General features: G+C 37.4%; 1 protein-coding gene and 1 long non-coding RNA gene across 27 annotated transcripts in view; both read right to left on the bottom strand.

The window, feature by feature from the left end:
* Positions 1-287: 287 nt before the first annotated feature.
* LOC126720911 (nudix hydrolase 7-like) overlaps positions 288-25,571 on the bottom strand; it is a 226,398-nt gene continuing 201,114 nt past the window's right edge. For 25 of the 26 annotated variants that reach the window (XM_050423761.1, XM_050423760.1, XM_050423759.1 and 22 more), the window contains 2 exons: positions 2,353-2,469; positions 288-1,430 (listed from right to left, as the gene is read on the bottom strand). In XM_050423761.1, coding sequence (XP_050279718.1) covers positions 495-1,430; positions 2,353-2,469 — 1,053 coding nt within the window. In that variant the 3' untranslated portion in view covers positions 288-494. Of the gene's footprint in view, positions 1,431-2,352; positions 2,470-2,579; positions 2,781-25,571 lie in introns of those variants that run through there. The other variant, XM_050423786.1, reaches the window with a different exon arrangement.
* LOC126720915 (uncharacterized) lies at positions 3,756-4,974 on the bottom strand. The gene is made up of 3 exons (XR_007653726.1): positions 4,797-4,974; positions 4,564-4,698; positions 3,756-4,230 (listed from the first exon to the last, which is right to left on the bottom strand). It is a non-coding gene; the product is annotated as an uncharacterized LOC126720915 (long non-coding RNA).

The raw sequence follows: 25,571 nt of genomic DNA on the forward strand, positions 1-25,571 counted from the left end.
ACGACTCGAACATGGGACCATGAGCATGCACGCGGGATCCCACACCGTTGGGCCACCCCTCTTGGGGCTGCTCAATTACTATTTCAATATTTATGTAAAATTAATTCAATACCAAGTAACTTGCTATTTATTTAATGTTTCTTCTGTCAACTGCTTGACCTGAACATAAAAGAGAATGATCAATTGAAATTGACAAAAATCGATAAAAACTAGAACTTCACACCAAAAGTTTGTACGTCTTCTATTTACGATGGGACACAAAAACCAGCACTTCAATACCCAAATCATCATGTCCAAAGTCAAAACAACACTTTATTTATTTATTTTTTTTTTTTTTTGAGAAAAAACAACACTTTATTACAAGATACAAAAGGTTGTCATATTATATACCCACACAATCCTAGCTGCCAGTCTCTCACTACCACCATACACCTATCATGATATAATTATGAAAATATCAAGGTACATATTATTATGATTATTTATCATCTGCTCTACAAGTACGGAGTGAAAAAGAAAATGTCACCAAGCCTATCATTACTTGGTGAATTGCCACCATACACCAAAAGTCCCTCCTTGCCATGTCGGTGACCGCCAGCAAACGCAGTCCAACCGCGAGGCCCGGGATGATCACCCGAATCCGGCCCATCCTCCCACCGTTTCCACACTAATGTCTCAGTGTCTAATGTATAAACCTCATTAGCAAATTTCCCAGCACCTAAGTGACCTAGGTCACTAGGGTCTACTTCCCCACCATGGATAAATATGTATTTACCAATCCCAACAGTGGAAAATACACTTCGGGCCGTGGGCTTTTCACCAGTTGTCTCCACTTGGGCCCATTCTTCACGGGCTGGATCAAAGTAGTATACATCATCCACTTCCTCTCCAGCAAAGCCATACACAACCCATATTTTTCCTTGGGCCACTGCCAACCCAGGCCCACCTCTTCCCCTGATTTTGTCCCCTGGGTTTGGATATTTGATCCACTTTTGATCAACAACATCATAGGCCCATAGATCGTTAAGCCGGCCCGCCACACCACACCCACCAAAGATATACACGTGGCGATCATCGGCAGTGGTAGAGTGGTAGCTCCGATGATCGGGTCCGTCGGAGAGTTGGGTCCACTTACTTGTAGATGTGTCAAACTTGTAGAGCTCATTGAGCTCATTGTGTTCACTATCTCTACCACCAAAAACATAAATTGTTTTCCCAACAGCTGCCATTGTGACACCAACACGTGGCGGTGGAACATCCCCGGTAGCATTAGCAACAGACCATGTTAGGGTTTCAAGGTCAAATACATGGACCTTGTTATCCACGGGGACACGTGGCGAGAATTCACCACCGAAAACATAGGCCTTCTGTCCTACTATGGAGATGGCATGTGAGCTTCTTGCTCCAGGCCCAGTACCATTTTGATCAAGCTGATCCAAAGTTAATTTACAAATGCAGACAACAAACTTTATGTTAAATGTGATAATGACAAAGTCTTTATCATACATGTGACCAAGAAAGTGACACAAATATAAACAAAGAAAGCACCAGCATCAGCAGTGACAATAACCAAGGGCATATGTGCTAAAAGATCTCTTATTTACTGTAGATTTAGATCAAGAATTGCCATCCAACGTAACAAAAGCTGATCACAAAATTTTCACCATTTTTTTTTTCCATAATTGTTGAGTTAGTATGTTGTGATTGGTATTAATAAAGGTATAGGTTGTATTTATACTGGATTTATATATATATTTTTTAAATTATTACAACAATAATAACTTATCAGTTTTAAATTACTCTATTGCTTATTCAAAAAAAAAAAGACATTGATACTTAAGGAAGAGGGCAATCAGCAACATAAAAGTGAATAAAGAAGATCCAGGTCAGTAAAGTAATCAATTGGAAGAAAACAAAATAAGGTACTCAGGACAGAATTTTATTGCAGATTAAGGAGTCCATCTGGGTAGAAATATCAAAGATTAAGAGAAGGTATTAAATCAGATGATATTATTGAATAATAAAGGAATTGGCTTTGGTGTCATCTGTATGGTTTTGCATTTCATAGATCATTCAAAGATTTAAAAAATCCACCTGGAGACCATTTCAATTTCTGGGGTTTATAAGGAGACCAAAATCAAATGTGAATCCTTCAAAGATTAACCAAACCTTTCTGTCAAGAAAGCACAAAGAGATTAAGCAAATCAACCATACTTTTTCTTCTTTCTCTATGAATTGATAAGTATGAAACAAGTGAAATCATCTGAAAGTGCATCTAAAAATTAGAGTCAGCCTAAGAAAGCAAAAACAGACAATTTGAAGCAAAACTAAAGTGTGAGTTAAGGAACAAACCTTGACCCATTTGCCTTGAGCCAAAGCCATAGCCGAAGTGAGTGTTCGAATTGTTTTCTGCTGAGGAATATTCCGAGTGGAAACTGCAAACAGTTTTCTTCTCAATACTGATTGTACCTGAAAAAGCTTGGTGGCCATTAGATATATATATCATTGGTGAAAGTACAAACATTTGGGCCACTACTTTTAGTATAGCCCCAAAATTTAGCATGAAATTGCAAACATACCACAACAAACTCAAAAACATGGACACAAATCAAAGTCCGTAATTAGAGACAAGACTGTTTGTCATGCATGATGGTCTAAACTAAACTAAACTATAAACTAATAATAGTAAATTCATATTCTCTTGGAAGGCCTTGGTTGTGCTGTGCCTTTGCTGATGATATCAAGTCTAGCTGGACTCCGATACCAAAGGTACTTGTAATATGACAATGAAATTAAGGTTTTTATAATATCAAACTGACAAACTCAAATCATTGCTCGGTATTACCTACCCCAGTAATTTATGTTCTTAAATAAAAACAATTGTGCTGGTGCATTTGTTGATTTCTTCTTTATCTAACAAGATATGCTTTTTTTTTTAGTTTATCTCTTTTTTATTTTATTTTTTTTTTTTTTTGCTGATAATATCAAGTCTAGTTGGACTCCGATACCAAAGGTACTTGTAATATGACAATGAAATTAAGGTTTTTATAATATCAAACTCAAATCTTTGGTCGGTATTACCTACCCCAGTAATTTATGTTCTTAAATAAAAACAGTTGTGCTGGTGCATTTGTTGATTTCTTCTTTATCTAACAAGATATGCTTTTTTTTAGTTTATCTCTTTTTTTTTTTTTTAATGAAATACTTTATCTCATTTTAGGATAACGACACATATAAAAAGAAGTTTTAATTTAACTCAAAACAATTCATTATAGCCAAAACCAGAGACAGGAATCTATGGGCGCAAGCTGTTTGCATCATTTTTAATTTCACTCGTGGAATAGACTATAGAGTGACATACGAGTATATGACAATTTTATTTAGGAATATTATTTTTGGATACATATTTAGGAATACTAGTCGCTAACCCGTGCGATGCACGGGCTAGATAAATAAAAAGATAATTAAGAAACCACATGGGGAAAAAAAAAATTTATTAATCTATTGTCAAAGGGTCAAATGACAGTATGGAAAACATTTCATAAATAACTTATAGCTCTATATTAAAACTAAAAGTAAAGTTTCAATCATTCTCTTTCTATAAAACATTATTGAAACTATATGTGGTTTACCTCAGTTTCAAATAGAAATTACTTGAAGAAACAACTATTTTGAATCATTATCTGAAAAAGGAGTGACATAAAAAACTAAAATAAGATGAAATTCCTCAAACATATTTTAGCATCAATGTCCAAGTTGAGCTTTATGTATAGCAACCAATTAGTCACTCCAATTGAAAGAACAATGTTTGAAAGAATCTGCCAAGTATCATATTCACTTACAATTTTCATCCACCCCCCTAAATCACTAAACTATACATCTAACTACCTTAACTTCAATATTGAATACAAAGATAGAGCCAAAATGTCTCATAAGAAAATGCATACAATAAAGAGCCTTGAAGCCAATAATGGAAACCTGATAGAGCCAAGTCTTTTAGCAGCTCATAGCCTAATCCATTAGCCCCTACTTCTAACACTTTCGCATATTTTGCAAGATCCTCACTCAATTCTCAACTACCACCAATTAAAACAAAAACCTTAAAAGTTTTAACGTATTTGAATAAGGATTAAACCCAAGAAGATCGAAGCTGAAAATTGATAAGAAAGAGTAGTACCATGTGGGGGTACCTTGTCTGCTGATTAAGTCCATGAAATACAAAAAAAAGAACTGCACCCATAAAAGTTGAACGAAAAGTAAAGACCCAAATATTATAAACTGAAGAAAATAAAAATTACTTTAAGAAAGTGAGTGAATTTGAAGGAAATTTTAAAAGCAACATTGCCTTCACATAACCAAGTATATGCTTTGAAGAGCATCCCAAAAAATAAAAACATATACCTGAAAGACCAGAGACAACCTTCAAGGCCTTCTACTTTGATCTATCATCACGTAATCTTAAATTTACACAATCTATTTAAGACTTAAAGATTCCATTTGTGGCACTATGAGATGATAGCCTACCTTAATAAATAAAAATAGAATTGGTAAAGCAAATAATACCTTCATAGATTTCATCCCATCCAGTGTAGTAATGATGTCCATTTTTCTTTCCAAATCCAAGGTTTTTGTTCTCTAAAGATTTCATTGCATCTTCCATCTCTCCAACTTCTCTTTTATGGTTATTGTCTCTGCTGCCTAATGAATTAAAAGAATATAATCAAAATATTTAGTCAAAAACCATGTTATATGTACAAAAGATTGCAAGAATTTTATTTGTATTTATTTTATTTTACCTCATCATCTTCACACAGGTTCAAAATTTCTGGTAGCACCAGACTCAACAATATAGTTGAAATTTTGTGGGTCAGTCTTGATGGTAAGCTCAGCAAAGCATTTGTACATTTGCAGTAGAATCAGAACCTTCGAATACCTAAATAATTGTCACCAATAACATCTACTTATGGGAAGCATCATGTGTGAATCATAAGAAAATTTTCAAAATCCAACACCTAATTGTAATGTGTAAGACACAAATAAACACAAAATCATAAGATTTCAAGTTAATATAATATACAAACGAATAAAAGAATTGAAAGTCAAAGATTTCAAGTTTTGCATATCTACTCTTTGATTCATTGTGACTGTTTTGGTTCTCATTAAAATTATAAAATATGCAGATTGAAGTGGCTTTTCATTCTTCTTCTCATAGTCATGCTCCAGTTCCTCCCGACACATAGACACCTAATAATTAGATAAAACATATATAAAAAAATATGCTAAAGTTCCAAAGATTGGTCATTTGGTTGCATTCAGATAAAATAATAATAATAATAACGGAAGAGAGAACAAACAATCTGTGCAAGAGTATAAAACTAAAAGAGAAGAAAAACAATCTGTCCAATACCAGAACAATCTCATATACATAATATTCGACTCCATGCTTCATCCGGTTGTGTCAGATTAACAATTAATACAATAATCTCTTCATAGTATTAGAGGGGACTGGTTTGACAGTAGTGAAGGGTCTCCTATAGATCTCTCTCCAACTCTCTCTGCACAACACATATTCATTACCAAAAAAAAAAATTCACTGAAAACTATAACAAAACAGAAGGGCCTAAAACAAAATTGGAACAGAAAATTAATAATTCCGTTGAAATTGTAATTCCAAAAACATACTTTCAAGAAGCTAAACTGCATAAAACACACAACCAACATAATATATGTTCAAATGAAAATCCCAAACTAAAATAAAGCACAATCTTCTAGTCATTTGATTTAGATTTAGAAAGCAAGTATTCTATTGCAATGATCATTATAACTTATTCAACAGATTTTAACACCTTTAAATTTAAAGCAACAAAATTAAACAACAATTAATTTGCATTTGTCAAATGACTACACTACAACATTCAAGCTTCAACAACAGATTTTAACAGTGATCAAGTAAACCATTAAATAAATAAATAAATAAACTAAAACACATAGGTTTGCCAGCATACCCCCTAACCCAAATTCCTCCGCCAATACCAATACCAAAAAACCCTTTCAATTATTTCTCCGCCTTTTCTGCTTCTTGGTGTTGTAGATGTCTTCAATCATGCTCTGCTTTTTCTCATCATTCAACCTTAATTAAAACCAACAACCCAAATAGTATTAATAATTGATGAAAGTTTTTAAATAATAATAACTTCTATAAATCAAAAGTCCTAAATTACAAAAATTTTAAAATAAGAATATAGTTCCTGTAATCTAGATTCAGTGTGTGAATACTCAACAAAGCAACCATAATATACATAACCATAGAAAAGAAAACTCAGTTCTCACACGACACAACAACAATAGCCAATAATAATAACAACAAAAATTTCAATAATACAAAGCCTAGAATAGCCAATACTATTTCTAAATTTAAGCATGATTGGAATACAAAACGTGATGGGGCTACGAAAACAATTAGTATTAAAAAAAAAAAAATTACCAAAATTGCAAATGGGTGTGTTCAAAGTTGAGGCTTTGGTTGATTTTGGAACTTGATAAACGAAGAGGCTGAGAAAAGGACGCTGAGGAATAATTTAATTTCCTTGCAAACTCGAATATTTATTGCAACACGATATCTGATTGAAGAGGCATCTTACCTAATGCTACTACCCTGCTTCTATTATTCCCTGCATAACAAAAATTGTGTTAAACAGGGAAGATCAAGAGGACGCAGCTACGAATATGATTGAGGAGGAATGCCTGGAAATCTTAGCAATTTTACACGAACTATTAAAAACAGCTCCTATGTATCTTATAACCTAAATTTGAAACTAATTCCAATCAGGTAAAGCTAATTCTGTAAAGAGTGGATTACGGCATGGAGCAGAAATAGCAGCACAGATATAAGAAATATAACTACAACCAAAAAATATAAAGAAACATATGTGCTTTTTCCTGAATATATTTCAGTGCATATCCAAACATTTTTGCATTATTCTTGTACCCATACCTTTGACCTCCTTTGATATAACACTCGCGACAACCTTCAGTTATACGCTTTAGGTGGAGAGGGCGTTAAATTATAATGTGGAGGACTATAATAGATGTCATAGTTACTGCAATTTGTTCTATTAAAACCTGTAGGGGCGGGAATATTGAGAACGCGGTTGCATTTGAACAGGGTCAGGATTAATAACAAAATCAAAAATCAAACCTAACTTACCATATCGTCTCCCCAACGGCCAGATGATTCGCAGCGTTCATCTAGAATCGGACTCCCCCAGATCTCAAATTTCTGTAAGTTATAGGAAAGAAGTTCAGCAGTGACTTTAACTTTGGGCAATCGCAGATCTTCAGAATCGTTTTTTGCTTTTGGGTTGTGGGTTTGATATGGTCTGATTATGGTGGTTTGTGTGTTGCGGTTGTTGTGGGTGGTGGAGGTGCTGCTGCCTACTGAGTTGTGGTGGTTGTGGGTGAAACGGGAAAGGAGAAGGCAGAGATTGTGGTGCTGGGACTGTTTTGATGGGTGAAACGGGAAAGGAGAAGGCAGAGATTGTGGTTGTAGGTGAAACGGGAAAGGAGAAGGCAGAGATTGTGGTGGTGCATTGAATTATTTATTTATTTTTTTTATCACTCAGTTGTGGTGGGACTGTTTTGACTGAGGAAGGAGAAGGCAGAGATTGGGTTTTGTGTTTATCGGGTTTTAAAAGTTTTATGTTGCGTGAAAAGTTTTTTGGTTTGTAGGTATGGTGGGACTGTTTTGACTGAGGAAGGAGAAGGCAGAGATTGGGTTTTTTGTTTATCGGGTTTTAAAAGTTTTTTTTTTTTTTTTTTTTTATCTTTATTTATTTATTTTTTTTAAATATGCTGACGTGGAAAATTGTAGAAGCTTCAAAAACTTCGGTTTTATATATATATATAGATTATTAGTTTACATTGTAATTGCAATGTAAAATTTACAATGTTGTGCATTTTTTTTTTTTGCAAATGTGTATAATGTATACAATACTACTCTTCCTTCTTCTATTTTTGGTAAAAATATAAAATTTTAAATAATGGCCTCCTAGATTTGACTAATACGTCATTTTTGTTTCTTAAAATTACTTTTACACCATATATAACTAATTAATTTAAAGTTACTTTTAAAATTACTTTTAATGTAAAATTCAAACACCCTCAAACATTAGGGAGTAAAATCCAAATTTTGAAACTTTATGGAGTAAAATTCAATCACTCCCAAATTTTAGGAGTGTAATTTGCAATTTACCCTATATTTAATAAAAATCTTATTTAATTATTTTTAATATTTTTAAAAAATTAGAGACACAGAAATTATTTTTTTTCCTTTTGGAAGAACCATAAATGTGGATTTCATGGTTAGGAGAACTCTTTAATTATTATTATTATTGATGGGGACTAAGTTAAGGATATTCGTCCATAATGATCGTCCATAGTCACCACATCCATAACTTGACCACATCCAAGAAACCTTAAGAAAAGGAGAACAAAAACATTGTACTTAGGAAACAATACAAGTCCCTTTGTAACAAGAACAAGTGGGTCGTCCATAATACAAACATAAGGGCGACCAAATAATACTTGGTGAATTCTACAAAAGGACTTCTCATAAACTCCCTTATGATTTGACCATAGTGTGCTACTCTCAAAATGTGGAAGGAGTTCCTCGTAATTTGCTCCACATATTCCATTTACCCATTTTCTCTATTAACTACTCACATCATCCACGATGGTGGTGGATTTGAACAAGTAAACCCACTTCTAACTATCAATAAAAGGAACAAGTCATATTCACCCAAGGTAAGTATCACCATTCACTATTTTCCTTTCCTTGTGTTCTAGAGAGAAAACTGACTTAACCGTCAGAGGGTCCTTAGCTAGGTTACGCTGGTCACCCTTGACAGTTCTTTCTTTCTTTTTAGGACTCATAGCCATCACTATAGCCCGAAGCATTTTTAGCCTACTAATTTTCGTGTATTATTAGTTGGCGTTGTCTGTGGGGAAAGATAAGGGAAAAAGTTTCTAAGTGTTAACTTCTTTGCTCTTTCCAAGACAAAAAGACTGCATGGTTCGGACTAGGTCAATGGCCATCAGTCCAGGACACCAGGAGAGTGGAAATGCCTCCAGTCACTCAAATCATTCGCCACCACCCCCTATGACCGTCCAACAACAATTACAGTCCATGACAGCAGCGATAGTAGAATTGACACAATAGAACTAGGAGTTAACTAGAGAAGTTAATAGACAACGTCATCAACAACGTGATGGAGAACAAGACCAAAATTTAGAGAATGAAGGGGTTGAGAACAATGCTGAAGGAGACCAGTCCAGAGGTACCGTCACTCGTAGAGTACCACATTTGGAGAGGGAGATGGACTAGATGAAAAGGGACATGGAAGAGATGAATGATTCCATGAGGAGCAAACCATGTGGATGATCTTGTCCACAGGACTGATTCCCCTTTCATTGCGCCCATCATAAGTCATCCCTTGACTTCCAAGTTCAAAATGCCTACCCTGGACTCATATGATGGGGCGCGTGACCCTTGCGATTATATTGCCACGTTCAAAACAACCATGCATCTCTAAAGTGTTCCAAATGAAATCATGTGCAGAGCCTCTCCTACCACCTTGAAAGGCCCAACCAAAGTATGGTTTAGTAAGCTATCGCCAAATACCATAACTTCATTTCAAGAGTTAAATAAGTTGTTAATTAACAACTTTGTTAGGGGACAAAGGTAAAAGCATTCCTCGTCCAGCTTGTTGAACATAGAACAAGGAGAAAATGAAAGCCTACGTACTTTTATCAGCCGTTTTATTAGAGAAGCTCTATTGGTGGATGAGGTGGATGACAAGATCCTCTTAGCAGCTTTCTATAATGGAGTCAGTTCAGACCTGTTCATTCACAAGCTGTACGACTAGGAGCCTTAGACGATGGTAGAATTAATACATTTAGCCCAAAGTTTCATGAACGCAGAAGACGCAATTATTGCCAAGAAGAAGAAGAAAGGTGAACGATTGGAAAATGGCTATATACACCATCCAAAGCAAGGTTCTCGTCCAAAGAAAGCCAAAATAGGGGAGAAAAAGGGTCGCGATTGTAAGAAAGCAGGGTCGTCTTCAGGATGATACTCCAACTACACTCCCTTAAATACTCTGCTTGATCAAGTATTAATGCAGATTAAAAACGATCCATCCTTGAAGTGGCCTGAAAGGATGTAAGGATATCCTAGTAAGCGAAACAAAAGCAAGTACTGTCGTTTTCACGGTGACCACGGACATGATACGGACGAATGCTATGAATTGAAGTAGCAGATTGAAGCTCTTATTAAGCAAGGAAAGTTGAAAAATTTTCTTGGGCGAGACTATAAGGACAAGAGATAACTAATGAAAGGCAAAGCAGAGGAACTAGCACGTCCACTGCTTGGAGAAATAAAGATCATTATAAGGGGTACATCAATAGGAAGCTCGTCCAAAGCCAAGAAGACCTACCTACGAGAAGTCCAGAATGTTCAAATATCTGGATGACCACCAAGGATTCGAGAAGATGAGCCTACCATTATTTTTAAGGACGAAGATGCAAGACGACTGAACCATCCTTATGATGATGTGATTGTCATTACCTTGATGATTGCAAATTATACAACTAGAAGGGAATTAATAGATAATGGGAGTTCAGTAGACATCTTTCGCAAACCAACCTTCCAGCAAATAAGGATTAATAAAGAATTACTTCGTCCAGTAAATGTGCCATTGATCTGGTTTGGAAGAATGAAAGTTTTACCAGTGGGCACCATCTTTTTGCTAGTCATGGATGACTCTTACCCCCTAGCAAATCCATAAGGAAGTGAATTTCTTTATTGTAGACTATTCGTCCTCGTATAATGCCATTATTGGACGACCAACTTTGAACAGTTGGAAGGCTGCAACGTCCACCTACCACTTGTCAGTCAAGTTCCCAATAGAGTATGACATTGGAGAAGTACAAGGAGATCAATTAGCTAATAGAGAATGTTACTTAGCTATGTTAGCCATGGACGAGCAGATGCAGACAATGAACATTGAAGAAAGAAGAACATTGGCTAAGTCAATTGAGGTATTGGAAGATATACCATTAGATGAGTCCAACCCAGAAAAATTTACCAGGATTGGAACAAGTATAGGGGAGACGATGAAGTAGGATCTCGTTGGATTCCTCAAAAAGAGCACAGATGTTTTTGCTTTAAGTCAAGAAGACATGCCTGAAATCGACCCAAGTGTGATCACTTACCGTTTAAATGTGTCCTCATCTTACATGCCTGTCTGTCAAAAGAAGAGAGTGTTTGCCCCAGAATGAGATAATGCCATCAAAGAAGAAGTTTATAAGTTAGTTATCGCAGAGTTCATTCGTGAAGTTTACTACCGTAGAGTTCATCTTAATGCAGTAAAGGTCAAAAAGGCCAATGGCAAATAGAGGATGTGCGTGGATTTCACAGATTTAAACAATGCATGTCCTAAGGATAGCTATCCTCTTCTACGCATTGATCAATTGGTGGATTTAACAGCTGGACATCAGCTACTAAGCTTCATGGATGCGTTCTTAGGGTATAACCAGATTGAGAAGATGAAGTAAGATCTCATTGGATTCCTCAAAAAGAGCACAGATTTTTTTGCTTGGAGTCAAGAAGACATGCCTGAAATTGACCCTAGTGTGATCACTTACCATTTAAACATGTCCTTATCTTACAAGCCTGTTTGTCAGAAGAAGAGAGTGTTTGCCCCAAAATAAGATAATGCCATCAAAGAAGAAGTTCATAAGTTAGTTACCGCAGAGTTCATCTGCGAAGTTTACTACCGCAGAGTTCATCTTAATGCAGTAAAGGTCAAAAAGGCCAATGGCAAATAGAGGATGTGCGTGGATTTCACAGATTTAAACAAAGCATGTCCTAAGGATAGTTATCCTCTTCTACGCATTGATCAATTGGTGGATTTAACAGCTGGACATCAGCTACTAAGCTTCATGGATGCGTTCTTAGGGTATAATCAGATTAAGATGGATGAGGTAGACTAGAAGAAAACATCTTTCATCACAAGCCAAGGTTTGTTTTGTCACAAAGTGATGCCTTTTGGTTTGAAAAATGTAGGAGCTACCTACCAAAGGCTAGTCAACCATATGTTTTGTTCACAAATTCGGCGAAATGTTGAAGTATATGCAGACTACATGTTGGTTAAGAGCACGAGGGAGATGCAGCATTTGGACTACCTTCAAGAAGCCTTTGATACACTTAGGCGATATAAGATGGAGTTGAATCAAAGAAAATGTGCATTCAGAGTTGCGTCAAGGAAATTCCTTGGTTTTATGGTTTCATAAAGAGGGACTGAAGCAAACCTTGATAAGATCCAAGCAATTCTAAACATGGAGCCACCAAAGAATATCAAGGACGTCCAAAGCCTCACTGGACGAGTAGCTGCCCTTAACGTGTTTGTTTCAAAAGCTACTGAAAAATGTTTACTATTTTTCAGAGTGTTAAGAAAATCATTTGAATGGACGAATAAGTGCCAACAAGCATTTAAAGACTTGAAGGCTTATCTTCAACTTCACTGTTAAGCTCGTCTAAACTAGGAGAAGAATTGTATCTCTATCTAGCAATGTCTCCTCATGCAATAAGTTCAGCTTTAATTAGGGAGGAAGGAAAAGTACAAAAGCCTGTCTACTACACCAGCAAAGTTTTAAAAGGAGCTAAAGGACGATACCCACCAATGGAAAAGCTCACATTTTCATTAATGACAGTAGCAAGAAAGCTTAGGCCATATTTTCAAGCTCATATAACCAACATTCTAATAGATCACCCACTAAAGAAAGCCATGAACAAGCTGAAGACTGCTGGACGACTGATCCAGTGGGCAGTGGAACTTAGTGAGTTCGATGTACAGTAAAAACCAAGAGATTTAATAAAAGCTCAAGTCCTAGCATATTTCATTGTTGAATTCACTCCTTCCAAGGAGAACACAGTGAGAAAAAGGGGGCAAAGTAGTGGGTTGTCCATGTAGATGGCTTGTCCATGCAGCATGCAGTAGGAATTGGGCTTGTTCTACACTCATTAGAAGGAGATCATTTGGAGTATGCAGTCCATCACTTAGATCAAACTTAATCCTTGTCCAAGGAGACTCTTAATTGTTGATAGGCCACGTAAATAGGACATGTGAAGCCAAGGAAGAACGTATGAAGAAGTACTTGGGAAAAGTTAAGCAATGCATAAATAGCTTCGCAACAATCCAGTTCCAACAAATACCAAGGGAAGAAAATACAAAAGCCAACGTTTTAGCCAAGACTACATCTGTGAACGAGATAGTGGGTGATCAAGTTAAAATCCAATACATTCCTAGCATAGACATGTTGGAAGTGAATTAGGAAGATGGAGTTACTAGCTGGACCACCCCACTTATGTCTTATCTCAAGGACGGAGTTCTCCTAGATGATAAAGAAGAGGCAAGAAAACTAAGGGTAAGGGCAATGAAGTTTGCCCTTATGGACGAGGTGCTGTATAAAAGGGGGTTTTCTCAACCCTATTTGAGGTGTTTAAATCCAGACAAGCCTCTTTATGTCCTAAGAGATGTCCCTGAAAGGGCTTATGGAAACCATTCAGGAGCCAGATCCCTCGTCTATAAGATGATCTGCGCAGGATATTATTGGCCATCTATGCAAGCAGATGCTATAGCTTATGTTAAAGCATGTGATAAGTATCAAAGGTACAACAACATACCTAGGCAGTTATCGGAGTATCTTACTCCAATGGTGGCCCTTTGGCCCTTTGCCCAGTGGAGACTTGACATCCTTAGTCCCTTCCCCATGGGGACGAGACAAATGAGGTTCTTGATAGTAGGGATTGATTTCTTTACCAAATGGGTAGTAGCAGAGCCCATGGTCACTAAATGAAATTGAAATGTCATAAATTTCATCTAAAAGAACAAAATTTTTCGTTTCGGAATTCCTAGGGTGCTCGTCTGAAACAACAAACACCAATTTGATAATACACTCTGCCGTTTCGGAATTCCTAGGGTGCTCGTCTGAAACAACGAACACCAATTTGATAATACACTCTTTTGAGGATTTTGCAAGAAGTTAGGAGTCAAGAATCATTACTCTTCACCTTCCCATCCACAGGCCAACGGACAAGCTGAAGTTGCAAACCGATCTTTGTTGAAGATCATTAAGACTCGGCTTGAGAGGGCAAAAGGGATATGGCTGGACGAGCTACCCAGCATCCTTTAGGCATACAAGATGACAGTAAGGACTCCAACTAGAAAGACTCCTTTTAAGTTGACATATGGAAGTGATGTAGTTGTACCCGTGGAGGTCGGTCTAACTAGCTACAGGGTGGCTCATTACAACAATGAGGAGAATGTAAAATAGCTTTGTTTGAGCCTTGACCTTGTGGACAAGGTGAGGATGGATGCAAAACAGAGGGTGGCTTGTTACAAAAACTTAATGGCCAAACATCATGATGCACTGGTGAGGCCAAGACAGTCCAACATTAGAGATCTTGTCCTGAAAAGGGTGTCACTGGCTACAAAGGACCCCATTCATGGAAAGTTAGGGCCTAATTGGGAAGGACCATATAGAGTCATCAATTCCAAAAGATGAGGTTCATACTACTTGGAAGTCTTAGATGGACGAAAGTCGGAGCTCCCGTGGAATGTGAGCATTTGAGGAAGTACTACTAGTAAAGAAGATTCGTCGGGAAGGTCAGCATGGACGAGTCTAAAGATTGCTAGTGATTTCTAGTAGTTTATATATGTTATCTTTTAACACTTATGTTTTTCAACAATATTTTATGTTTTCTAGCATTTGAATTCCCTAAAAAGCACTAGCTACTAGTGTGTGCTATGGACGATGTCATGAACAAAGTCCTTGTATATAAAGCAATTTGAATTCCCTAAAAAAAAGGATTAAGTGCTAGCATGGACGATGTCTTTGCACAATGCTATGTACTAAGTTCTCTGATGTTTATGGATGATGTTTTGTACAGTTATTGTATATAAAGTAGTTTGAATTCTCTAATTTAAGTGTTGATTGTGAAATTAACGTCCATATTAAATTAAAGGCATTTAAAATCTCTGGATGTGGAGATGTATTATCATGAGCCATCCTTAGACAAGGAAAAGACAAATTTCCATAAAACCTAGGACAATAATGATAAGTGCAAAGGGAAGGAATAAACCTCCCAATCCATTCGTCCAAAAATAAAGGATGAAAAAAAGCATGCATGCAATTCATATTATATGGATGACACGTCCAATTCGTTGTGTAATCCAAGCTATAAGAAAATATATAGCTAAGTACCACTTCAAGAACAAGTCTAAGGACGAGGAAAATATTCATATTCCAAACTTATCTATAGATGAAGAATACTTGGAATGGAAGTTGGGAATAAAAATATGGAAAAAAACATGTTCATAAATAAAAAGGTAGAAGACTATCATCCAAAAACCCTACTGTATCAAGCCCAAAAAAGGCAATCGTATAAAATACTCATCCTTAAACATGGACTGTTAATGTACTTGCAGAAAATTAAAATGGTCCAAAATAATGGATACCCTAAAAAAATAAAATATAAAAAAGAAAAAAAGACAAAAGCGAAACAACAAACGAGGAAATATATAAAATAGAAATCATTTCAAGGGTATAAACCACTGGGGGCATCGCCACCAGACTTAGAGTCGTCTTTAGTAGGAAAAGGAGTGGAAGCATCATCTTCAACATTCAAATCTTCTGAACTTTTCTGAAGTAGGGAACTCTTAGCTACAGTACGCAGCTTGATGGAATCAAAGTTCATCTCAGGGAACAGCTCAAGAGTGTCCATATGAAAATCTTCAAAGCCTTTTGCATAGTTCGCATCCAAAAGATCAATGAACGCTTTGGATGACTTGAATTCCCTTATCACTTTGTCTTTGGCTTGACTCGAGGACGATCTGAGCTCTTCGTTTTACTTCTACAGATGGTCAAACGAGTGTCCCTTTCCACAATGTCCGTCCCTAATTCTTTTGCTAAATTCTTCAACTCCTCAACCTCAGACTCAAGCTTCATCCTTTCCCCCAACCTGTGGCTTGACTCCTTCTCCATATCACAGATTTTTGCCTCAAGCCTAACCCTAGTGTGGTCCAATTCATAGGCCTGCCTAGACGCCGCCACAAACTTTTAACGTAACCTGTATCAAAGGAATATAGACAAAAGAAAGTGATGAAACTTAGACTCAAAGAAACAAAAATCAAGCTAAGGACGAATTACAATACCTTGAAACAATGGAATGTTCAAACTCTTTCATGGACATGTCGTAGCAAATGGCAACGTCTTCATCAGTGACTACCTGATTAAATTTCTCCCAAGCCAAGTCTTCACTTTCAAGAAGAGTCATGGGGGTAGCATTGGAAGGCTTAGATACGTTAACACCAAGACGAGAAGGAGAAGTGCCAACTCTAGATTTGGTCGTGGGGGTAGGGTGGTCAAGAACCATAACAAGGGTGGACTTTGTTGAAGGGTTGACCTTTTGCTTCTTGTTGCCCCAACGACTAGAAAGGTTCCTAGTATCTGCTCTTTTGGACACCGTCTTCTTCCTCTCCAACGAAGCATGAAGGACGACCTTCATTGTGGATGAAACTGGAGGATGAGACTATTTAATAGCCTCCTCCTCAATCTCATCTCTAGTAATGCCCTTCCTTTTGTTCTCCTTCATGGTTTCCATTCCTTAATAAAAAGGGGGGGGGGGGGGGGGGGGGTTTCAACATTTGGACGACTTGAGTATAAAAAGAAAAGAGAAAATGAAAAAACTTACATCTTCTGGTGGTAAGCTCGTGGGCAAGTACTTCTTTAGTGGGTTTAGGGCGAAGTCCCCAACTCGCAAGACGACAAAATGTCACTAAGCAATGAAATGTCCTATCTACAAAAGAACGAGCTTGCTGGGCGTGGTCTAGGTGGAGTTTGGACAAAGCAAGTCTTCTCACAGCTGGAAAAAAAAAAAAATTAGACAAGTATGATAAAGAGAAATAAAGCAAATGGTGGGAAATAACATACCCTCTAAACGAAGATGACCCATTTCACCATATAGGGAGGAACTGGAACCCTGCCTACTTCAACAGGGTTCTTTTCCTAAAACCTAGAGATGAAGCAAAACTTTGTCTTCCACCTCCTTCCAAATGTGGGGAGGGACCTAACCAACCAACAGTTGGAACTCCTCACTGAAAATTGATAAAAGCCCGAAGACTGACTAATCTCAGAGGGCTTGTAACAGTAAATAAACTCGTCCACAATAAGACGACAATTTCTCTAAAAAAACTTCTCTCCACAGCACTTGTATCGACACAATAAGCCTCCATGCATTGGGGTTAAGCTGGTTTATACCTATACCTAGCCTGTGAAGAATTTCCCTAGCAAAAGAGTTAAGAGGCAACCTAAGACCCCCCCCCCCCCCCCAACAAATAAGCTTTGTAAATACCAACTCCAAGACAAGGAGAACAACACCATTCACCTTGGACAACTAGACGAGGATTCAGATCGTCTAGGATCTGATACTAACTCTTAGTGGAACCTAGTTTTTTCTCGTCTGTCTTAAAAGGAATACCTACTGCGCAATAATATAAGATATCCTCCTCTTCATCTAAAAAGGAGATGGACACTGGTATGCGAGAGGGTAAGCCAGTTGACAAACTTAATGCCGTCTTTTGCCTTAACTCTTCTTGGAAAACCTCTAATGGGACCCTAAGAACCCCAAACAAGTAGTGCTCGTCCAAAGAACTACTTGCACTACTGTCACTTCCACTACTACTACTATTATTACTCTCATCATGATATTCATCTATCTCTCTCTCATCACTGTTGCTAGATGAGGACACTACAATAGCCATTTTGTAAAAGAATAACTTAAGAAAACCTATAGACGAAGAAAGGAGGATACCTGATTCTAGACGAAGATGACTAAGGACGAAAGGAAACTTCCAGATGATGTGCAGGACAACTGAAGTCAAGGAAGGAAATATGAAAAATGTGAGACGGTAAAAGGGGTATTCTCCTATTTATAGCCAAGGCAATTGAAGACAATTGAATACCAAAGAATTTTTCGCGGTAGCTCGCGAGTAGCCTTCCTGCGAAGTGAAGCATGTGCTTAGCACATGACTGGAATGCGAAGAGTCATGACAGATGGTGAAAATTGGTTTTTGCGAGTGTCTCGCAAGTAAGGCCTTCCCATGAGATACCCACAAAATATTCTGTTTTGCCAATTTGTCATATCTAATACACCCTGTCCCTACCTACACTATATATACTCACATTACCCACAAATGTTGAGGAGTGTTTTTCAGAGAGAAAACCCTAGTCACAACCCTTGAGAGTTAGAGATTGTTATACCCACAATCCTCTACATAATCCATTATGGTTTTCCTCAACTCCTACCTCTCCATTTCCAAATCCTTGAGAGGCTGATAGCCCAAACACTTACCACACCCATCTTAAGTGTAAAGTGAGGTTTTGGTGTTGCTGGGAAGTATTGGAAGAAGCCATTTGTTTGGTGGATGCAATCAGGTTGAATTACGTAATCCGGAGAATTAGAGAAGACAAGGCTTGGCGAAGTCATTTGGTAGTAGGAGCTTGGAGGGCTCGAGTACATGGGGTAGACTAGGCTTGGAGGCTCTTTTGTTATTCGTGTACTCTAACTTATTCTCTAGCAGATTGATTTACCGCTTGGAGGGCGACTGAGAGGTTTTTCGCCTAGTACTTCGGTTTCCTCTTCAATAACACATCGGCGTGTTATCTTGTGTTTGCATTCTTCTTCCCTACTCTTTTAGCTTTCATTTTACTGCTGTGATATGATGAATATGGCTTAGAGTAGTTACATTGTTTATCTGCTCACATTTACTCTATTCTACACTTAGTTTAAGTTAGAGTAAAATCAACTGAGCCATAATTTAAATTTGGGGGTCTAAACAGCTCTTGTGTTTTCACACATTTTCGAGCTTTCACCATTTTTCTCCATTAACTACTCACATCACCAATGGTGGTGGTGAATCCGAACAAGTAGACCAACTTTTAACTCTCTATAAAAGGAGCAAGTCCTATTCACCCAAGGTAAGTATCACCATTCACTATTTTCCCGTCCTTGTGTTCTAGAGAGAAAGTTGACTTAATCGTCGGAGGGTCCTTGGCCGGGTTACACTTGTCACCCTTGACAGTTCTTTCTTTCTTTTTAGGACTCACAGCCATCACCATAGCTCGAAGTATTCCAGCCTACTAATTTTCATGTATCATCAATTATTATCATTATTATAGATGTGATTCTTTGGATTAAACTTTTCATATATATTTAGCTTGGCTCCCTTGAGGAAATTTTCTGGCTCTGCCACTGATTTTACACATTTATTTAGTCCATAATATAAGACTTACATTACGAGTATAATGTAAACCTATAATTATCTTTGTAAACCTGTAATTATCTTATATTTTTAGGTGACAAAAGGGTGCATAAGATTTAGGCAGTGGGTGCAGATTGATACTATCTATGTGGAAGCTTGGACGATTCTTGAGACTATCTATAAGGGTACCAAGAAAGTTAAGGACACAAAGCTCTAGATGCTTACCACTAAATTTGAAGAGCTCAAGATGGGCGAAGATGAGTCTTGATTCATTCTGTGGCAAGCTCAATGAAATCGTAATTGCTAAGCTCAATCTCGGAGAGAAGATTGAGAATGCCAAGGTGGTGAGAAAGATTTTGAGGTCCTTACTAGAGAGCTTTCGTGCAAAGGTCATAGCTATAGAAGAAAGTAAAGATTTGGATGAGATCAAGATCCAAGAACTCATTGGAACTCTCCAAACATATGAGCTCAAACTGCCTTCGCACAAGTCGAGCAAATCACTTGCTCTCAAAACCATCAATGAGAGAATGGATGACTCCTCCAAAGAAGATGATGTGGAGAAGGAGGTAGCATTCCTTGCAAAGAAAATTGGGAAGTCATTTAGCAAAGGAAAGTTTTCTTCCCCTAAAGGTGACAGGAAGGAGTTCAAGAAGAAAGATGGGAAGGATTCACAAACCCCTCAAGGAATCATGTGCTATGAATGCAACAGTCATGGACATCTCAAAAAGGAGTGTCCCAACTATTTGAGAGGGAAAGGTGAAGTATTTGCCGCTACCCTTAGTGATTTTGAAAGCTCAAATTTAGACACAGAAGGAGAATATGAAAGTGAAGGAAATTATAGGGCTTTTATGGCAATTGCCTTCGTTGATTCAAAAGATGATTTAAGTAATTTGGTTGATGAACTTGGTGATCTTTCCAAGGGAGAGGAAATGGAAGACTCGGAAGATGAAGATGTATGCCAAAATGAAGGCGTGAACAACCTTCAAGAAGCATATAATTCACTGTTGGAAGATTGTGGCAAATATGCCAAGGTTGTAAACCTTGCTGTGAAAAAGATTGAAGATGAGCATAAGTGTATACTTGTGCAACTCAAGGAAGTGAAGTGTAAAGTAGAAAGACTCAAGGGAGAGTTGGTTGAAGCTTACTCTAAGATCAAGTTTCTTGAACTTGAAATTATCCAAGCTAATGTCAAGGTTGAGTGTATCTCCACCAAGAAAATTGACAACGTGCTGTTCTCGCAAAAATCTTCACATGATAAGACTGGTTTGGGCTACACCAAAAAAGGAAACTCTAGCAACGAACCCAAGAAGGAAGTAAGGTTCGTATTAGCCAAGAATGAAGAGAAACTCAAGGAAGTGAAGGCTGAGAATGAGACCTCTTCTATTGTAAAAAGAACCATTGGTGCAAAATCAAAGGAAAAAGGGAAGTCATTACCCAAAAATCAAAGGGGGCCTCAAGTGAAGCATGTGTGTCATCATTGTGGTGTACAAGGGCACACAAGGCTGAATTGTTTCAAGTTTTATGCTCTCAAGAAGGCTGACTTTATGTGTGGCCAAGAAAGTTCAAAGAGAAGACCAAAGTGAGCACAAGCTAAGGGAGATAGTGAGGGACATCTCATTGGAGACGTAATGGAAATGTTGAAGAACATATCATTATGCCTTGCAAGCTTCACCCCAAGGTTTGAAAGTTATGTTAGTCATACCCCTCCATCTAAGGCTCTCCCCTAAAACACTTATAAAATGTGGGTGAAGAAGGGTACTTATGCATAATCACTTTCTATACCCATGCATTAATTCTTCCATTGTTTAGGGTCATAGGTTCATGCATCATGACATATATAATCCACTTGTGTCATTGCTTCCGGTTTATAGCATGTTTCTTTTACAAGTTTTACTTTGTAAATCGATCTTCAAGCTTGTCATGAATAATTGGTCAATGGTTTTGATGATTTTGATACATGCATAGACTTGTGCCTATATATCTTCCCACATTTTTTTTTTTTTTTTTTTTACTTAAAGAGCTCAACAAATGTAAATCTCAAAATGAAAAGAGATAATGAGCTGCAAAAACCGTCGCATATATTAGTATTTGACTAAGAAAAAGGGAAAACGACTTGTATTAAAATGTATGGTGCCTATAAAGCCAAAGGCTTATTCTCAAAAATGGAAAATCAAAAGTTTAGGTATCGATCTCAAAATGAGATGTATTGTTAAAAAATGATCAAATGTTATGTATTGTAAAGAAGCCAAATAAAAAACTTCAAAGTTATGTAATCCTTTTTGTGGGAGGTCATATATGTTCATATCTATAATTGAGATAGATCTCTTGACCTAGTACTAGTTGTGTATAACATGATCGAATTGATCATTGAAGCTTCAGTCTGGACTATGGACGATTCCACATTTGATACTCACACACAACACACAAGACTCTTGTTCAACAAATGCTTATTTCATTTGTATAATTGTACATGATCAAATGTGATGTGTATGCTTAATTGCTTGTTGATCAAACCTAAAAAGAGTATTTTATATGTTTTTGAAAGTGTTTTTATGCTTTCGTGTTTTAAGTTTTTGGTCAAATTGCATTTTTCATGGTTTTCTTCAAAAACTTCTTTAGAGGCATTTTCGCGAGAAGCTCGCAACTAAGCTCTTCCTGCTAAAATAGGATGAGGCAAAACTTGAAAACACAAAATGTAGACAAAGACTTTCACGACTGTCTCGTGACTGTTTCATGACTAAAGACTTCTCATGAAAGGTTTTGTGCTTCAGATGCATTTTTCGCGAGTATTTAACCCACAAAAAACGTGTGTTTTTAGTTTTAAAGGGCTGATGTGACAGATTTTTAAACACACTTTAGTTTCCCTCGTTGTGCCTTCCTCGTGACTCTCTCAATCCCAAATAGTTTTTCACTCAAAAACCCGCTAAATATCAAGCTCAATTAGTGCAAAATCATCTCCGAGGTATGTTTTTATCAACCTTTTCATTCTTTTCTAAGATTTTGCAGAAAGTTGTCTAGGTTTACTTGATTTGGGGTTTTTTGAAAGAGGAGTTAGAAACACTTATTTTGGTCAAATTTTTTTCATATTCTTGATTGGGCTTAGTCACATTTGATTTGTTTGTGACTGTGTTGGCCCTATGCGGCAATTTTAACATGTATTTAGGCATATTTTCACATGTTCATTCATTGCCCACATGTTAAGTATAGTGTTGCATATCAAGTGTTTGACAAAATGCTCAAGTGGCATTTTTGAGTTGTTTTGGACTCCACTGAGTTCCAAATTTTGGGATTTCCCATGATTGATCTTGTTTATCATGTTTTGATCATTGGGTATGTGTTTTACACACTTTGACTTAACTATGCCTTTTCATGCATCACTTAGGCACACCTCATGCACACTTGATGCACACACATGCACAATTGTTCTTTTTTCTTTTTTTTTTCTTTTTTTTTCATTTGTGTTTTGTGTTTTTGCACTTGTTTTCTCTGTTTTGTGGTTATTTGTGCAGATGTCTCCCACCAAGCACTCTGCTTCCAAGAAATCTTCCAAGTGTCCACGCACAGACTTCAATAACTTCAGGTCCATTGAGGTAGACATGGCATATAATGATTGCTACAAATGAGTAACAATCAGTATGGAGAGGGTTGTCCGATTGGAGACACATGAGAACACTTCTATCCTCGAGGTGTTCAAGGAGAGAACTTGGACAAAGCTGCTGAATCCAAGTGGCAACGTTTATGAGGAAATCATACAAGAATTCTACTCCAATGCCACTGTGGATGGAGACCACATTAACTACTAGGTGAGACACAAGGAATTTGTTATCACAAGGGACTCCATCCAAGAATTCCTAGAAGTTCATCCACCTTCTCAGCCAATAGCCATACAATATGATGACAGATTGGACTCTCTTGAGCCAATGGCGGAGCTTCTTAGTGGTTCGTTTAAGAAGAAGTCGATGAACACTATCCCGTTCAATGTGGAGATGAGGACACTAGCATATGTCATGATCCACAACCTATATCCAGTCACAAACTTGACAACACTGGTTGGGCCAAGGACCATTTTCCTATATGATCTTTACACACATAAAGAGATCGACATTTGTGGACACATATACCACCTCCTGACCAAGAGCATCACCAAAAGGAACACGAGGACAATCATGCCATTCCCCACTCTCATCATGGGTCTCATTGCAAAAACAAGACTAAAGCTTCCAAGTGGTCTTACCATCGTGCCAAGGGACTATCCCATTGGTGCTAACACAATGACCAAAAGTAAAGCCCATATCACTGAATCCAAAATCGACATCTCTCAAATTCCAAGGGATAATGCTAAAGAAAAGGGTGGAGATACTGAGGAAGAGATTGACAGATTCACCTCAACACCAGAAAGTTCTACTCAACCATCCTCCCAAGCACAAGCACGAGGACCCGATCGTCTTGATCGCCTCATGGAAAGGGTAGAGCAGATGTATGGTTAATTTCAGTTTAATATTTAGTACTTTATAGTATTTTTTAGTACTTTTAGATGTTGATTAAACTATCTTGAGTACTACACACTTGTACCCTTGTTGGATCTTGTATCCTTGATGCAAATACTTCTTGTATTTCGCATTGGTTGTGTGTTGGACATGTAATGGATTCTTTGCGTTGCTCTTAATTTCGTTGCATGTTCGGATGATCATTTACTAGCTAAATGACCATTGTAGTCATTCTTTAATGACTGAACCTGTTTGATCAAGATATGCTTAATTGTTATATAGTTTTTATTACCTTGATCACACTTTACTTGCTTATATAAGTACTGAGTATTCAACTTGTCATAAGCTTAATGAATTTGGTTGTGTGCGAGTGTTTCAGGTTACAGGTACATACATGCAAGTGCTTCACAGCTTCTAGATTAGGTGTTAGTGAGTTTTGCCACTATTCCCAAACTCACATTTAAGTCTGCAGTCTATTTTAGGGGTTTTGTCACAGAATAGCCAAAGGGGGAGATTATAAAGTTGTGATTTAGAACTATTTTGTGTTGGCTTTTATTTCATGCCAAATTTGATTGTAATTTTGTTTAATCTTATTGTGGACGACTAAATTTCTCATTCGAAATAAGTCAAACAAGTAAAATAGTTTCACAAATGCGAATTTGTATTGATGATTGTGTGGTACAATTCTCTGTAATTACAAAAGAGTGATCCTTTGATTCGATTTTTTTAAAAGACTTGTTGATTGGATTTGTGGTAATGTGATTTTGACTTGAACACCCAATGTACTTCAATTTGGCTGAAGAATGGATCGAAGATCTTTGAAATAGAATTACAATGAATCTCTGGCTATGAGCTTGTTGGAAATCCTTTGTTATTCACGTTCTTCGTGTTCTTCATGTGTTCTTCGTCTTCGAAGGTTTGTTGTGGAAGTTCTCCGGGGCTTTAGAGGCTTGAATTCGTGGAGCTTCACTGATTTGTGGTTGTTTAAGGTTTCTGGAGGCTTTTGAGCTTGATTCCAGTGAACTTTGAGATCTAGGAATATGATTTGAATGATTCCTCTTCGAATGTTCTTCATATTTGAGGGTTTATGGTGGAAGTTCTTCGGGGCATTGGAGGCTTGAATCCGTAGAGCTTCACTGATTTGTGATTTGTTGATGTTTTCGGACCTTTGAGCTTAATTCCCGCAAACTTCAGGATCTAGGCAGATGGTTTGGATGATTCTGCTTCAAATGTTCTCCGATTTTGGGGTTGAAGTTATTGAAGTTCCTGGAGGCTTCAGGGCTTGATTCCAGCAGAGTTTTTTCATTTCTGAATCTTGGTCCTCCGAAATTTCTTAGGAAGGCTTCTATTTATAGGAGTTTGGATGTGGGTGAGCAACACGTGGCGGAGTTTGATTGGTGACACATGTCACAGCCTGATTGGTCTGCTTATGTCATCGCTTACACGTGCTGGACTGCTTGTGTCATCGCTTACACGTGCGAGGCTGCTTGTGTCATTGCTTACATGTATGCTGATGTGTGATTGGTTTTTGCATGACACTTGGCGAATTTTTGTTCGTTTCTGAATAGTGATAGCAAAACCTAGCAACAATACGTGGTGCTTTGTAATTGGTTGTATTTTGTGGACTTGGTAATGTGACGTATCAGCTTGTGATAGGTCGGGAATTTTCCCTCTCTACAAATGCCCCTTCGAGACTCGTTCA

The sequence above is a fragment of the Quercus robur genome, chromosome 4, assembly GCF_932294415.1.
Source record: "Quercus robur chromosome 4, dhQueRobu3.1, whole genome shotgun sequence".
In the NCBI taxonomy this organism is placed as follows: Eukaryota; Viridiplantae; Streptophyta; class Magnoliopsida; order Fagales; family Fagaceae; genus Quercus; species Quercus robur.